This window comes from Colobus angolensis, unplaced genomic scaffold (assembly GCF_000951035.1).
Source record: "Colobus angolensis palliatus isolate OR3802 unplaced genomic scaffold, Cang.pa_1.0 Scaffold5, whole genome shotgun sequence".
In the NCBI taxonomy this organism is placed as follows: domain Eukaryota; kingdom Metazoa; phylum Chordata; class Mammalia; order Primates; family Cercopithecidae; genus Colobus; species Colobus angolensis.
Window position 1 is genome coordinate 11,402,741 of NW_012118487.1, and position 17,856 is coordinate 11,420,596.

The 17,856-nt window shown below is 37.1% G+C and overlaps 1 protein-coding gene across 1 annotated transcript in view; it reads left to right on the forward strand.

The window, feature by feature from the left end:
* Positions 1-233: 233 nt before the first annotated feature.
* Positions 234-17,856, forward strand: part of ASB5 (ankyrin repeat and SOCS box containing 5) — a 67,779-nt gene continuing 50,156 nt past the window's right edge. Inside the window, exons 1-3 of the mRNA XM_011959580.1 lie at positions 234-573; positions 2,200-2,282; positions 9,246-9,553. Of these exons, the coding sequence (XP_011814970.1) occupies positions 9,358-9,553 (196 nt within the window). The 5' untranslated portion in view covers positions 234-573; positions 2,200-2,282; positions 9,246-9,357. The remainder of the gene's footprint in view (positions 574-2,199; positions 2,283-9,245; positions 9,554-17,856) is intronic.

Genomic DNA, 17,856 nt, shown 5'->3' on the forward strand with positions numbered 1-17,856 from the left:
TGTTGGTCTTTGCAAAACACTGCCAAAGCCCACTACTGCCTTTGGTGATATTACAGACAGAGGCCAGGCGGGGGAGCTCCGCAGAGAACTCTGCATGAAAGTGTGACCAAGCCAAGCTCGGAGGCAGTTACCACATACACACAAAAATGAAGCCAAATGTAACTGGAAAGCAAAATAGAGGCTTGAGAATTGTCCAAGTGAGAAAGACAAGGAGAGAATATAAACACTAAACTAATGCTGAGGTTGGTGGACAAATAAAGGCTTCACTCGACTTTTTATTGATTTGAGATCCTGGCACTAGATAAAGGAAAGAGCAAAGCAAAGAGCAGAATGGAGAGAAAATCGATTGCTTGAAAAACTGGATATGGTTTACGTGCTGCGAGTCCCGACTGTGTCAGCCGATGAGTTTAACACTCTGACCCCACAGACCTCGCCTGCCTGCTCGCTGTTGTCATCCCACACTGCTGTGTGCCCTGTAGCACCTGGCACACGGCGCTCAAGAGATGTGTGTGAATGAAGGAGCCATATCTTGACTTGCAAGTCAGAGCAGGAAGCTGCAGTTATTTGGTAGCAGTAAGCTGGAGTTTGAGAAATTACTGTGGGACAGGTTTGTTTATTATTATTTTATTTATTTATTTATTTATTTGGAGACCGGAGTCTCGCTCTGTTGCCCAGGCTGGAGTGCAGTGGCCGGATCTCAGCTCACTGCAAGCTCCGCCTCCCGGGTTTACGCCATTCTCCTGCCTCAGCCTCCTGGGACTACAGGCGCCCGACACCACGCCCGGCTAATTTTTTTGTATTTTTTTAGTAGAGACGGGGTTTCACCGTGTTTGCCAGGATGGTCTCGATCTCCTGAGCTCGTGATCTGCCCGCCTCGGTCTTTCAAAGTGCTGGGATTACAGGTGTGAGCCACTGCGCCGGGCCTCTTTATTATTTTTGAAAAGGATAAAATCAGGGGCTCATCAGTTGAGGGGCTGCCTTTAAAAGGAAATTAAACAAAATGCAGGGCATATTCTCACACACTCTTCCAATGGGCCTGTAATGGAACAATTTTCCTGTTTTCGTAGTTGAGAAAACAGGCTTAGAGGGATTAAGTTCAAACAGCTCATAACTAGAGCAACTGGTTCTTCTGAAGACCTTGCCCTGCCTGCCTACCACATTCTGCTGACTTATCCTGATTAGCCTGGGACATACAGCATGTCAGCTGCTAGATGCTCATCAGAGCAAATGTCGAGGCTTTAAGGTGGCCGTGTAGTTTTTGTTGTCTTCATTTCCCTACTGGTATACAACTTCAGTTAATTCACGGGTTGCATTAGGGTTACAGTAATATACAACAAGATGTATTTGCTGTTACTGTTCTTATTATCATTGCCACGATCACATCTTCAGGTAAGAGTTCCCGGTTCCAGAGCCTTGATTTCTTCAATCAGGAGCCATGGATGCCAGTGTGGGATACGTTTTATTTCTAAAACCCAAAATATCTGCTGTTTTCCCAGGATATATCAAACTGTTGAGTAACTTTGTTATGGAGCCTGGGAAGAAGAAATTACTCAGAATATTTGTGATTGTATATTTCTTAAGAAGTTACAGCTATCTTTCATACCACGGAGCAAAAAATACATCATTTGTTTCATATATAACGTTGGTTATGAATTCTGTTTGTAGAAATGGACATATTTCCTAACACCAGAGGGGAGCTGATTGATTTCCATTATATAGCTACATGTCTACAGTAGGCAGTGAGTATAGTGTTATTGGAAGTTGGACATTTCACTAGACAAGCACACAGTAAAATTTCCGTGCCTGGCATGCAACAGATTCTAATTTAACCTAAATAACAAAGTAATAGTAATAATTACAATGTAGCTAACATTTGTTGAACTCTTACAGTGCAGGCAAGTGAGTGCTTCATATGAATTACTGCATTTAAACCTCCCAACATGTGAAGTGGATACTTTTTCATGGAACTCTTTACAGGTAAGGAAGTGGAGGTGCAGGGAGGGTTACCAGATCGTCCAATATTACACATCTATGGTAGAGGCAATACTTGAACTTAGTTTATATTTTACTACACTGGATACGATATTGGAAATTAGAGCGAGGTTGAATATGTACTATCCTTTTCACATATTATTTTATCCCATTATGCTTAACAAGGAAAAGATGAAGCCCAGCTCATTTTCTGTCTTCTGTACGCAGGTGGAAGAATAAATTCTGCCACCTGCTTGCATGGCTGCAGCGGGGATGAAGGAGATGGGACTCAGCCAGATGCTGAATTCCCAATTTCCGGGTTTATATTATTGCCCGCAAGTATGAAGACGGGAATATTACCAGCTAGTGCATGACTCGTGCTTACCTTACTTTCTCCAGGATAGAAGCACCAGAGGCTAGCAGAGACTAGCCACAGACTGAGTGGTGGTCACCAGAGTGACTCCTGCGGCCCCAGCAGACATGTGCTGAGGCTCCCCTTTGCTCATATTCTATGGGATCACAGGGAGCTGGGAAATGGAAGCATGAAGAGTACTAAGTTGACTGTGTAAATTGCTAGAGAAAGGTGAACTATGTACTGGTGTTGCTCATGTTGTATAAAAAGTATTAAATTTTTAAGTCTAATAAGAACACATTTAAAATATAATGTTTCTCTAAAATTCATAATTGGAGTTAAAATAGATTTGAAATCCATGCACATAAGGCAGCTACTTATGTTGTTAAAGAAACTGTAATCTTAGATTCTTAAACAGGGTCCTCATAGACCCCAATTTTATTAGCCAATTGGTCATGCTCCAGAGTAAATGATATATTTTACCTGATAGAAGAAATGATCATTATTAATTCATACGTGTGTATAAGAATGCTGATCACATTGCTATGCTGGGCCTGATGCAGAGGTTTATGCCTATAATCCCAGCACTTTGGGAGGCTGAGACGGGCGGATCCCCTGAGGTTAGGAGTTCGAGACCAGCCTGGCCAACATGGTGAAACCCTGTCTCTACTAAAAAATACAAAAATTAGCCAGGCATGGTGGCATGCGCCTGTGATCCCAGCTACTCAGGAGGCTGAGGCAGGAGAATCACTTGAACCCTGGAGGTGGAGGCTGTAGTGAGCCCAGATAGCGCCACTGCACTCCAGCCTGGGCGACAGAGTGAGACTCCATCTCAAAAAAAAAAAATATATATATATATATATATTGCTATGCTGGAAGTACTGGAAAGATCACTGTGGCATCATTTCACTTCTAATGTGGTCCCATACTTTGGATCTTCAAAATGATGTCATTGAAAGGTTTCCCTTTCAATAGTCTTTTAAATATGTGGTTAGTTAAAATGAGATGGTTAGAACAAATTCTTAATCACAGAAGATTTGGGTGAGACACGTCAGCTTCGACCCAGCGACATACTCCACTATTTAGCCAAAGGCTATTTATAACCCACACAGGGCACAAATGCACACTGTAGATCACAGGGTGTGGCTACCTCGGAGGACAGTGGTTAAACCAGGCAATTATCCATGTTTCAACACTAACGTCTGAATAATAATCTGAGAGGCACTGCAGGGCAAAAAACCTGGGTTGGAATCTCAGTGCTTCCACTTCAAGATGTATAATCTTGTGCACATTCCTTACCTTCTTTCAGCCTCGGTTTCTTCGTCTGTTGTACAGAAGGGATAATGATACCCACTTCATAATTTCTCTTTATAAGGACTCCAGAAAATATAAATACATCAGGGTTTTTTTTTTCCATACAAGTGAGAGAGGCCTTCAATTCAAATTGATTTGATTAACAACAGCAAAAATGACTTTATTACTTCGTATTACTGTCAAATCTATATTACTGTCAGATTCGCTACTTCAGGTGCGACTAACTAGATCCAGGTGCTCAAATGAAGGTACCGTGATGCTGCTTTTCCAAATCTCAGCCGTGCTCTTCTTTTTATTGGCTTAATTCCTAGGCGAGCTCTTTCTTTACTGTCAATTTTGCCTCCAGCATCTTTAAGCTTAGATCTTGCTATCTTAGCCTCCCCTGCAGAGGATGAGTGCTTTTTCCAAAACTCCAGCAGAAGTCCCGGAAATATCTTTCTTGGCTAGTTTTGGTCAGGTATCCTTCTTTCTCTAGAGCCAAGAGATCAAGTACATGGACTCATGTTGGGCAAGATATGATCCTTTAAAGAAATGCTGGGTTTACAAGAAAAGAAAAAACCAAATTCCCAACATTTCATTCTAATAAACTGTGTAGAAAATTGCTTGGCATATAGTAAGAATTTTAATGATTTTAAGAAATCTATTTTTTAAACTCTTATATATGCAGAACTACCAGCTTTTAGCCAAGTTTTTCTGGACAACATATACATGAATAAAGCTTATTTAACCTAAAGCAATTTCTAGTTAGGGCAGATCTCAATATGTGATGTTTGATGTAACTCAGTTTTTAGGATAAAGGCTATTCTGTGTTTTGGGGAAAGCTAGTGAATTTTTCCAAAGAGCCTGGATGTAATCTAAGTAAATGACCCTTTTTGTGGCTAAATACCTTTTTTATGGATTATCATAATGCTAGCAGAAATTACTCTTTTGTTCCATCATACTGGAAGAATGGCAAGAGACCAAACACAGGAATTTCCCCCCCAGTAGGATAGTCCAACAAAATAGCTCTCACCCAAACTTTCCCCAGCCAACGCTATAAATAATAATTATTTGATAATTATAATCTCTAAGAGAGCTTATCCTGCATCAATAATTATGGTTATCTCATAGAAACCTGAGACATCAGTGTCTATAGTTCTGCTGTGAATGTATTAGTTGTCTATGACAAAAGCATTATGTCATAATATCTAAGTCTGCATCAGGAGTTATGAAAATGTGTTTTGCCTTTTTAAAGTATCTATTTCCATTAGTGCAGCTTGGGGGTAAGTGAAGATAAACAGGATATACTGAATGGAGATAAGGCTAAATTTGGTTTTTCATTCCCTTTAAGGAATTCAATTTGAAGTGTAAACACTGCTGTTTTCATTTCAAATTCTCATGTATTCTGAACATCTAGGGGCTTCGTTTGCCTTTATTTTTTCTCATGAGATTTCACCAAAAAAAAAAAAAAAAAAAAAATGAGGATTATGTTTTCAGTAGTGTTTTAAATGCAATAGTGAATAGATTACCGTGACAACTTGCATAATTTTTCTCTTTCCTTTTATCAGCCATCATTGACCTTCAAATTTATGGGTAAATGACCTTTCTGAGTTTGTATTCACTGCATACAAATAATCCTCAACGACCTATTCCAGGGCTAGGAACCTGTCTGCCATTATGCTGAACATTAGCAACCTTGCTGTTTGAAATGTATCCCTGTGGTTTTGTTTTTTGGAATATTAGGAATAAAAAAAGTCAATTAGAGACTTTAGATATCTACCAGAGAATTAAAAATTACATTTTTTTAAAGGGTGGGCCCAGTGGCTCACGCCTGTAGTCCCAGCTACTACAGAGGCTGAGGTGGGAGGACTGCTTGAGCCTGGGAGGTCGAGGCTGCAGTGAGCTGTCATCATGACACTGCACTCAGCCTGGGTGACACAGCAAGACCCTGCCTCAAGAGGAAAAAAAAGTCATCGAAGGTGGGTCACTATATTTCCCCTCTGTTAAGATTTAGCAACTGGAAAGCACTAGAAACAGGCACTTTTTATTATATCCCATTGATATTTTCAATCTAATAGCTTGGATCAATACTGTAGCTAAGTCAAAACAGTTTAGTCCCATAATCTCTAGATGCACAATTCCCTCTTTTATGAAAATTTAAAGGCTATCTGGTTATGCTTGAAAGTCATTTTCCTATTCAACTTCTGAGCGACGTGAAACTAAGTCCCTAAAACACAGCAACAATTCATATAGTACCCTGAGACACTGAAGAGAAGAGTAAGCAAGAGACTCGAAAAGAGGAAGATGGGGAGTCCCAGGGGTCAGCTGTGCAGTCTCTTCTCTGATACCTGCATGGAGGTGAGAAAAAGAGGCACCTAGAAAGGTGACAGGAGGAGGAAAGCCAGGGAGCCTTTGTTCTTCGGGAGTTGCTGTAAGGATCATTCCCTTAACACTGATGTCCTGATTCCCATTCCATTACTTTATTAAAATACTGAGTTGAAGGTCATCAGTGAACTTCTGGCCAGACTCAATATACTTTCCTTTATCCTCATCCTTTTATTAGGTTGGTGAAAAAGTAACTGCGATTTTTGCCATTAAAAGCAATTGCAAAAACCGCAATTACTTTTACACCAACCTAATAGTTCTTAATCATTGGACCCTGCCTTGAACACTCAATGTTTTTTAATGTACTAACTCGCGACTACCTTACTTGACTTTCTCTCTGTTGTTTTAGTGGAAACCACTCACCAACACATAGCTTTGAATAGTCCAACAGTATTAGCCCCTCTCTCTTTATTCCCACTTAGTAAATGCACACAAAGTTCCATCTAATTTAATCGTCATAGCATGTATGCAGTTTACTGGAGTAATTGGGTTCCCAATCACATATAATCTTGTATGATCTCTTCTGTGTGTGTCGGGGGCAGGGGCAGTATGTGTATGCGTCTGTGAATCTGTGTGACTATCTCAGTCTCTGTATGTATGAGTTGTATTTGCTCAATCAGATTGTAAGTGCTTAAAAATAGAAAATTTTAGAGGCAACTTGAGCATGTATTTTATGTTCAAATAGTGCTGTTCTTTATAATGAACTTTTACAGGTCTCTAAAGCTCTCTGAGCCCAACTTTTCTCATCTGTAAAATGTGAATAATAATATCCACCCCTAAGATGAAATAAATTCATAAACAAATAAGTATATGCATGTAGCATCCAGTATACCCTCAATAAATGATTTTTCCTATGTTTTAACTTTTCTCACATCACCCATTCTAGTAATACAATGTTGAGTTCAGTTTCAACATTTTAGTTTGACTGACTGATCGAAGCTAACAAGATCAGGAAAGTTGAGATGTACTGAGCTAATCAACTGGATCTTGCTACCACAATCTTTCAACATGGTATATTATAAAAACATTTATCTCAGTAAGTTACTTCAGTGACTAATCAATATTTTATTTTCCTGAGGAAATGAAAATGCCAGGAAAATAGATGCACAATACTTTTAATGTGGTTATGTGTCTTTTAAATATTAACAGATTTGTTCATAGTGTTATTTGGAAGGATTTATAATATGAAAAATACAGCATCTAATTTCCACTTGAAGAATTTTTACTTAGTAATTAACAGACTCAGAGATGGTAAAATTTGCTGAGGGAAAGTATACCAACAGAACATACAAATGGGAATCAAGTAATTCATAAACACAAAACCTGATGTCTTGACATAAAATCCTAAATATTATACTGTAGTTTTTCGTACTAGTAAAACTAGATGTATTTAAACTTAATGCACTGATGATTCCAGGCTTAGTGAAATGAAAATGTTACTTAACCCCAAAGAATCCAGGCTCCTGATTAGCTCATGCAAAGACAATTATTTGTAATAGCACTTACCGGTAAAGAGAAAGGACTGAAACCTTAGATGGGCACGAAGACGTGACTAAGGCGGGTTTTATTTCTGATCCTGAAGCATTGAAGGGGAAGTCTGCAGTGACTCAGAGCACTGTGATGGCCCAGCTGTCCACGGACATACCTCTCTAGTGTGGAGTCAGGCATCACCATGCCAGAGGGAGGACTCACCGTAGAAGCATCAGCATGTATTGACTCAACTGACACAGTCTTACCAGTAGTGAAAGAGAGGAACATTTTGTTAATCTTCTATTTGAAGTTAATTTTTACTGATTTCCAAAGCACATATGAAATGGCACACTGGGTCTAATGAATGTCTGCCTCTGAAAATCATACCAGGGGCCATTTTCATAAGAAGCTTGGTAATTTCTTTCTAATATATAGATCTAATTGTTATTATTTTTTTTTTTTCTGAGAGCCATTCATTCACTGGGAAAAGAAGCAGCCTGCTTTATTTGACATATTTATTTTACAGCCATTTCTCCTGTGTTGGAATGCGTCAGGTAAATCTGTCCAATCAGTTAACATACTCAGCATAAAATGGATACACCGAGGGAGAGAAGCACACAACACTTACTAGGATGACCGGTCATAGGTACGCTCCTTATTCCAAGAACGGACACTTCTATTTTCTTATGGTTGTTATTTTTTGTTATTTTGGAACTTCTCAAATGAATTAGGCAGCAAATACCACAATCGACAGGTCCCAAACCCGGTCATAGAAATATGTAACTAAACTCCCTGTAAGAAATGATATTTAGTATTTTGGCAGATCATTTTTGGCTTAAATGCCAAAATATTGCTGTTCTATGTCATTTTGTTAATAATTTATTCTATTTCTCTTTTAAAATATGACTTGCCTAAGGATACCTATATACAGACGCATTTCATTAATGAATAAAACATATTGGGGTTAGCAAAGATTATAGCCCTAAAAAGTATATTGTTTTCCTTGGTTTTGGAGAGTCTTGATGAAATGCATATGTTTACCTGATAATCCTTCTGGATATGTCTTTTCTGACATCTCCCTCCCAGGATTACATGCTTCCTCTTTCTGCTCCCTTAATAACTGTTTTTACCTGCTTTATATTTACCTGATTTCTTTTCCATTTCTCTGCTAGACTCTGAGTTCCTTGTGGCAGGGACCATTCTTCTTGTCTTTGTATCTTCAAAATCTAGCAAAGTGTTTGACACATACCAGGTTCTTAAAAACTGTCCATTGGATGAAGGAAACGTGTTAAGTTATTAATCTGTGATGTTCCAGTGTCATGACTTGTAAGAAAAATGTTTATTTCTAAAACAGTAAAAACAAAATAATTGGTTAATCTGATGAGTGGTCATTAAGATACAAGCCATGGACTGTTTACTGATTTAGCTCATGGTCTACAAATAGTACAGTGCCATTTTAAAGCCTTAAATGATAGACAACTTTACTTGACGTTATGAATGTCATTTACATTAACAATGGGAACCCCATACACTGCCTTCAAATTGTTCTTGATAACTAAATATATCAAATGGAAAAGATATGCGTATATATTTCAATATCTGGATTTTTAAATTTGGAGCACAGAGGTGGAGTATCATTTTATATTGAGAATGGAAAGTCAGGAGACTTGCGACACGTGATACAATTGCTTCCATGGAATATTTTCAGACCAATAGGAGTTTGCGAAGAACTTTTATGGACTGTATAAATATTTTGAGCCGTAGGCATCATTACCAGCTGATATTTTCTTTCCTCAGGACCAGCTGTTCAGGAGCATCCCGGACGAGAGCCAGGCACATTTGAGACTTGGATCCAACTGAAGACAGCCACAGATTCTTCTGCAGCAATGTCGGTGTTGGAAGAAAATCGGCCATTTGCTCAACAATTATCCAATGTCTACTTTACAATACTTTCGCTGTTCTGTTTTAAGCTTTTTGTGAAAATCAGCCTTGCCATCCTCAGTCATTTCTACATTGTGAAAGGCAACCGCAAGGAAGCGGCAAGGATAGCAGCTGAATTTTATGGAGTAACCCAAGGACAAGGTATGTTTGTGATAATCCTCTCTTGTTTCAAGTGGAGTTTAACTTTCATTTGATCCATAATTACATGTTTTCTTTTTAGATTGCTTCAAGGTAAATATGTTATAAACTTTTGTTAAGGGAAATACTTATAACTCACTTCATGGCTTTATAAAGAGGAAAATTACTTTTTTTATGTAAATGTTTGGGTTAAAATCAAGGTATCATTGCAAAAGAGATTAAGGGAGGCATACTGTATATATAATAGGAATATATATATATATTCCTGTTAAGAAACATTTTAAAACGTTAAACATTTTATTTACCAAGTCATAGTATTAGAGATTAGTTTTAGAAGTAATTGATTGCACTTCAGTCATCCTTTAATGTGTACCTGGATTGTACAATTTTAAATCAAATCTTTAGTTATATGTAAAATAATTGTTATTAAAAAGAGGGGATTTCAAGATTTGGTTTCTCACAACTTTAATAAGATAACCATTTGACTCTAAAATAAAGCACACACAAAAAGAAGATTGATGGCATGCATTTTTCTGATGGAATTGTTATTGCTCACCTCAGTTTGTAAAACATTGATTATAAAAGGATAGAAACATGATTAATAAATTTTATATGTGTGCAGCCAAGTGCATCCATGTTCTTTAGAAGAAATTGTGGTATGAAACCAAATGAGAAACAATATTACCCATAGACTTCAAAAGGTTGTAAAACCATTTAGTTTCTATTGGATCGATACTCTAAAAAGTAAAAATGATTCATATGGCAGGCTTTAAAGTGCCATTTTTTAATTCTCATAGTCTTCAGATTCATTTCTGATTTGAAAATCAATAGGCATGCATGAATATTTATAGCCCAAATACCTCCAAAACAACTTAAATTGTCAGAATTGAAATTTACTGTCACACAATTTAAACATGTAAACTTGAAAGAAAAATCACTTAGAGTACAAAGCTTGCCTTCTTAAAATCCATGTTCCTACATTTTTCAACGTGGGATGCGACTCATTTTAAAATCTAGGTTACTCTATTGGTACATGGAAAGCTGAGTAAAGGTGGAAAATCTTTTTTAGTGTATGAGGTAGATAATGAGTACATTTTTCCTGAGGAAGATTGCAATTTTGCAACATGGGGAATTGATGTTCTCATTCAAAATGAGGAAAATTTAAATGTTCATAAGAATCTCTTATAGAGAAGATAAAATCTCAAGTAAATAGGCAGTATTTAACCCTTTACCTACCACCTCTGCCTTAGAACAGAGAGAACTATATTTTATATATTTATTTATTTTCCTGGAGACTGGGGCTCACATTGTTGCCCAGGCTGGAGTGTAGTGGCTCAATTCTCACTGCATCGTTGAACTCCTAGGCTCAAGGGATCATCTGGCCTTAGCCTCCTAAGTAGCTAGACACACAACCATGCCTGGCTAATTTTATTCTTTGTAGAGACAGAGTCTCAACATTGTCCACCTCAAGTGTGGTCTCAAACTCCTGGGCTCAAGCGATCCTCCTGCCTCAGCCTCAGAAAACTCTGGAATTACAGGTGTGAGCCTCCGTGCCAGGCCTGAACTGTATTCAAATGTGACACATACACTATGTGATTCATCTGTACTAAAACATTTAGTTGGCAAATGGAATATTTGTGTACAAAACAGCAAACATAGAAAACTAAATTTTAAAACAAAAGCCATATTTGCAGATAGATGAGTAAACAGCTTGCATGATCGTAAGGTGGTAAAATTTACCCTCACGGGCAGCCTGTAGCACATTACTTCATAATCAGATCTTGTCTATGTGTTATGAGAATTGCTTTACATTGACACATGAAATATTGCCTAAACAGAGGAAACTTTTTTGTGGGTTGAAAAGGGTTTTAGAGGGGGCCATGGAAGCTCCTTTTTATACATGTTTTCAAATAAAAAGAAACACTCATCCCCTCATTAGACAGATCTTAGTGTACTTACACTGGGAAATCATGGGAATATACGCAATGGTTTCCACGTTCCCATATACTTTTAGGATTCTATTTTAAAATAAATTAGAACTCTAGGATTTTTTGTCTCAAGAAGGAAAGAAGAAAGGAAATCGATATCAATTAATAGGAGACACTTTTCCTGGAAATATAAAATGGAAGCAAAGTTTTTAAAATTTTGTTTTGTGTTATTTTTAATATTAGATCTATTTAACAAAAATTTCCCCTCTAATATCATGTATTAATTTGTATATGAAACAATACAGTATAGTGTTATAATTTTTATTCAATGTAAACATAATTTGTTTCCAATTTTATTTTAACATTAAGAGAACAAATCAGGTACCTTATAAAACTCTTTCTTAATCTTCTACTTCTAAGCATTCATTCTTGCTTGCCCAGGAAAAATTATTACTTTCTCCATTTTAACATAGTTTTTTCTTTTATTTACTATAAGTAAATTATTTTTAAATTCTGTTTGTGTCTTTATAAGTCACTAATTAGGCTTAATTATCTGTGTTTAATCCAGCAATTTCCTCCTTCCTGGGAGAGATTATCACCTTCATTCCCCTTTGAATTGGGTTTCTCATTCCTACTTTCAAGGCTTAGCCAGACTGCTCCCCAACATTTCTGATGTGGAGTTGCTAAATTCCATGAAATAAGAGATGGTGTGTATATTTTCATGTCTTTCATAATCACAGAAGACCCTGTTGACAACATTCTGGATGCCCTCCCCATGAGCAGTAGTACTTTGGTGTGAAATAAAAGGAACTGTTAACTTTCTTAGATATTATTGCCAATCAACTGATTGTATTAGACAAATATCTGGGGTTTTTTTTTGTTTGTTTTTTGTTTTTTTTTTTTAAAGCTCTTTCCTATCAGGCTTGAGACCAAGGTATGATTACCCATGAGAATGCTGAGAAGCTAAATGGTGTCTAAAATAGCTTAAGATATTTCCTTCTTGATCCTTTTGCTGTTTCATTAAATTTTACAAATCTATCTTTTCATCTCTAAAGACTTTTATCATCCTCATCATCATATTGCAGGGGTCTATTCTTTGCTTTGCTTTTTTGTATAACTACCTCCTGTATCATCCTTGCTGCTAAGTGTTCTGATTACAGTCTTTATATATCAGAGGCCTAGTCTATTCTTGAAGCTAACTCTAGACTTTGAAACTGACAGGGAGACTACCAGGCTTTGAAGGCTATATTGAAATATTAAACAGTCTACAGAGAGAATGAGGATGTGGAGAAATGTATTAATTTGGTGAAATCATACCAAAGGCCTAGAAGAAGCCATTAACTACTTGACTCCCAAAGATACTTCAAGAGGCAGCTCTTCTCTTCTGTTAAGGGCAATACTTTTCAAGTTCTGTGTTAGACTCTGAAGAAGTTTAGCAGTTTTTGTTACAAATGGACAGGACAAGTTCTAAGCATTGATTTTTTTGAGCACCCTTGATATCAAGACACTGAGGATATGGTATACATAAAAGGCAAAATGTATTGTTCTCATCCTTAAGTTTATATTCTAATTGAGAAGATAGGACATCTACAGGTAATAGTCACTTTCCAGAATACTCACTGCCAAATGACTCTAAAGAATGAATGGGTCATTTTCCAATTTGTACTTCCAGCGATATCTTCAAAGAGGAGGCAGATCTTGAGGTGACTCTGGGAATGAGCGAGGCGTGGATTTATGGGTGCACATGGACTGTTGGGAGTCAGTAGATTTGGCTGGAGTGGAGAGTTCATGCAGTAGAAAAGTAATAATAAGTTGGGCCCAGATGTAAAGGAATTTGAATGCCATGCTAAACAATTGAGACTTAACTTTGAAGGCAGTAGGCGTCATTGAAAGTTTTTGGTATGAAAGAAGGTGGGAAAATAAAAAAGGGTATGTATTAAACCATAATTTAAAGTAGATTTCTATAGTAATATTCTTTGGAGTTGGATGAGACAGATTTGAAATAAGTTGACCGGTTAGGACCTTGCCGTGAGGAGATGAGGACCTAGACTAGTTTGGTAATGGTGGTATGGACAGAAAACAAAGAATGACAACAAAAAACAAACAAAGAAAAAGAAAATAAGAAAGAAAGAATGTGATGATACCTGTAAATAGCATTCAAATAGCCTTTAAATTGGCAGAAAGAGCAAATGTTACCTTAGAGTAACATTCTAACATATTATTTTTTTCATTTTAACATAGCTTTTTCTCCCAGAGTTAGATACTAACATGTCAATCAGAAGATTGATTAGCCACACAGGTCAAGTCTGTAGCCTCTAGCCAAGGCCACCCCTTGAAAGTGGACCCTTAGAGCTTGCTGAGTCTGGTAGGTTACATATCTATCCCTACTGGGAAATATCAAGGTAAATCAGGAAGTAATAGAATTATAATCTGATTTCTAGTGTTGCATTTGATTCATTTAATGTATTCTTTTCGTTCCAATTTATATTTTTAAGCACCAAGCCTTCTGATTATGACTTGGCTCCAATCTCAATCTGCCCACAGAAAGAAAATGTGCCAACTTGCCCTCGGGACTGTTTTAGTCCATCTGGCATTTGTAGGTCTTGTTGCAAATTAATACATTTGCATCTTGATATCAATCAACAGTATTTTGTGTTTGTGGAGTTGTAAGTCCATTTCTGAGATGTAAATTTGCTCCAGCCTTGCTGACAGATTTCTGAGCCTGCAAGGCCATGGACCAAATTTTGGATTGTGGAAAATTCATCAAGATAACATGTCTCTGTGTGGCTGCTTGAGAAACAATCTGGTGACACCCAAGCTCTTCAGGCGCTCCTTTCACGGTTGAGATTTTATGTAGAATACACAACACATGTAAAGTCATCGTATAGAATATTTATGCTTGTGATTTCATAAGTTTTATTTTAGGGTGACATTAATCATGAATTTTTTTTTGTTGTTGTTAAGTCTGTGGTAGACACTTGGAAATAGGACATAGTATAAATGTGTGACCTTAAGCTGAATGGCAGGTGAACTTGGCATTTTGGAGAATAGCGTAACCTGAATAGGAAAAGTAGCTAGAATTTGATATTAATTAATATCTTTTTTTCTCCATAAATAAACTCCGTCCTAGGTTTAAAACCAACTTTAGGAATTTAGCTTTACAGCCAGTGCTAGCAATAGAAGCAGTAGTATTCTTTATACCTGTTTCTAAGGAGCAACTTACTTCATGTGACTTTTGGTGCTGCTGGTTACCTGTGCACGAGATTAGTTATCTTAGGGATATTGTGAGAATTTCAGCAAAGAATCTGTAGTGAATCTGTAGGATGACTTAATAATAATATCTTTATTATATAAAGGTAAATATTCTCAATATGTGGAAGTTTTTGGACACATTTTCTATACGTAGGTGGAACGACTCCAGAGAATAATAACTGGAATCGATAGAACTGTTCTTGTATGAAAAAATACATGGCATTATACTCAAAAGTGCTACTACTTTTTTTTTCCAGAGAGATTCTAATTTTGTCCAAGCGCTACTTTTTCAGAAATGCCTAAACACTTTTGTGGAATAAACCACTATAATCCTGCAAATTAAAAATGAAATCTGGGAACAAAGTTCCAAGTTTAGAAAAGACTTTGTCAAATTTTAATGTATTAATGCTTTTCCTCTCCTTCTGTTCCTTATTCATTTTGTGTTGCTATAAAGGAATAGCTGAGGCTGGGGAAAGAAAACAGGTTTATTTAGCTAATGATTCTGGTGGCTGCTGAGGTCCTCAGGCTGTTTCCACTCATGACTAAAGGGAAGGGGAGCTAACATGTGCAGAGATCACATGGTAAGAGAGGACTCAAGAGAGAGAGTGGGGGCAGGTGGGTGTGCTTTTCAACAACCAGAACTCTCAGAAGCTAATAGAGTGAGAACCCACTCAGCACCAAGGGAGGAAGGGCAAGCATTAATGTATCCGTGAGGGATCCGTCCCCATAACCCAAACATCTTCCATTAGACTATACACCTCCAACACTGAGGATCAAATTTCCACATGAGGTTTGGAGGAGACGAATATCCAAACCATAGCACTTAATAACTTTATATTTGGAGAAATGCATAAATTTTTTAAATTAAAAAAATTGACATTGGTGGTGATAGTTTAGGAGGGATCAGTTTTCCTAGGAATATTCTTATATCTTTTGTTCATCTCTTCCTTCCTTCAATCATTCAATCACTTGTACATTTATTACTTACAACATGATGTACTTGCCCAACACTTGTTTGTGTATCTACCAGGTTAAAAGGCATTGTGCTAGACACTAAGGATAAACTACAGAAACTAACCACTGTCTTTCCCAACAGTGTACACAGTCTAGCGGAAGAAAGACGGATAAGCAAGTAATTTTAAAACATGGAAAATGCTATTTTACAAGATTAAAGAAGGTGCTATGGGAAGGTTCTATACAGAGAAATGTATGTAGAGCTAAGAATAGTTCTGCCTAGGATATGCCAGTTACACAGAAGCTGTACTAACAATATACACATTCTCTCACACAACTAAGCATGCATCCTTATTCTCAATGCTCAAAAGCTTCCCAATTCCCCACTTTCACTTCCTACCAACTTTTTCACTTCTCAATTTGCTATTTCAGACTCTTACCTAAAGCTTTATCTTAGACTCAGGGTTTTGTTGTTAAAAGAATTTACTTTTAGGAAGGACACAAGTATGCTTTGTGAAAAATGAAAAATATTTTGATGAAAAAATTTCAAAATGGATTTTGTGTACTTTGACAGGGGACGTTGATATTGTCAACGTTTTAAAATTTTTTACATAGTCAAGATAGTAAAGGAATGAAAACTAGGTCTTAACTTTCTGCTTCTCAATTTACTATCTCTTTTAGAAGACAGTGAATTATTAAAATAAGCTATTTTTCTTATTCATTGCCATAACTGCTATAGCTTTGAATGTAGCTTAGTTGAATAAATACTGGGCTATCTACTCTCTTCCTAGCATAATATTGCGTACTACATGCACATATACCAATATATCTATAATATATATAGTATTTAATACCTATAATATATAATACATAACTAATAGATAATAAATATAAATGCATATTATATCGTGTATATAATATCTATATTATATACATGCATATGTTTACCATGTGTGATATATGAGTAAAAGCAGAAGACTTGGATGAGTGGAGCCAAACATTGCAGAAATAAGACAACCGAAACAGCAAGCAGGTAGAAAATCATATGGTGCTAAAAGGAAAACAGTCAAGTTTTGCAACTGATATTCTCCTCTAAGTCAGAAAGGGAAGAGACTGAGGTCATCTGAGACTGTAAGGCACTTCATAAATAAAGCAGAGCTTAAGGCAGAAATCCAAAGGCAGAACATATTTGGTTATGTAGATGTGGAGATGAAATCAAGCTAAATATAAAGAAAAAAAGAGGAAAAGTTTAGAATGTGGAGCCAAACAAGCCTGTTTCATCTGGAGCAAAGGTGGAAGTATAAATGTTAGGGATGAAGAAACATAAGTTGAGTGGTTGATGCTAATGGGAAAAATAAATACACATCTCGAATGATAAATCTAAAAGTCAGAAGTTCTTTTAGGAATTTTCTGATGCTTTTACAGGATTCAGCATATGAAAAAGGGTTGCTAGCTAATGATGGCAATAATTATCACCATAAATATTTTACAAAGTACTTGGTATAATGATTTAATATGTCATTATGTGTGTTTCATGAAGTACATCTCAGAGAAGATGGAGTACCTCTGCAACACTGACTCAGCACTGCACATCCTCAGAGTGGATCCATGGTAATTCTGTGGATTTGGGCAACAATTTTAGCAATTAAGCCCATTTTCTAAACTGCAGAAGAAAGAAGAACAATTATCCCCAGTGACAGAGGAACCATGTCATTAAAAGCAGGTGAAGTATTTGGAACACCTCTTCCTCCAAAGCCACCCTCAAATAATTTTTAAAAATTCAAAAGAAAGCAAGCATTTACTTACAAATGATGTAGAACTTTTCGCATTTCTGGTCGGCGCAGTGGCTCACGCCTGTAATCCCAGCACTTTGGGAGGCTGAGGTGGGTGGATTGCGAGGTCAGGAGATCAAGACCATCCTGGCCAACAAGGTGAAACCCCGTCTCTACTAAAAATACAAGAATTAGCTGGGCGTTGCGGCACGTGCCTATAATCCCAGCTACTCCTGAGACTGAGGCAGGAGAATTGCTTGAAAGCAACCTGGGAGGCGGAGGTTGCAGTAAGCCAAGATTGCACCACTGAACTGTAGCCTGGCAACAGAGCTAGACTCCATCTCAAAAACAAACAAACAACAACAAAAACAAAACAACAACAACAAAGCAAAGCATTATC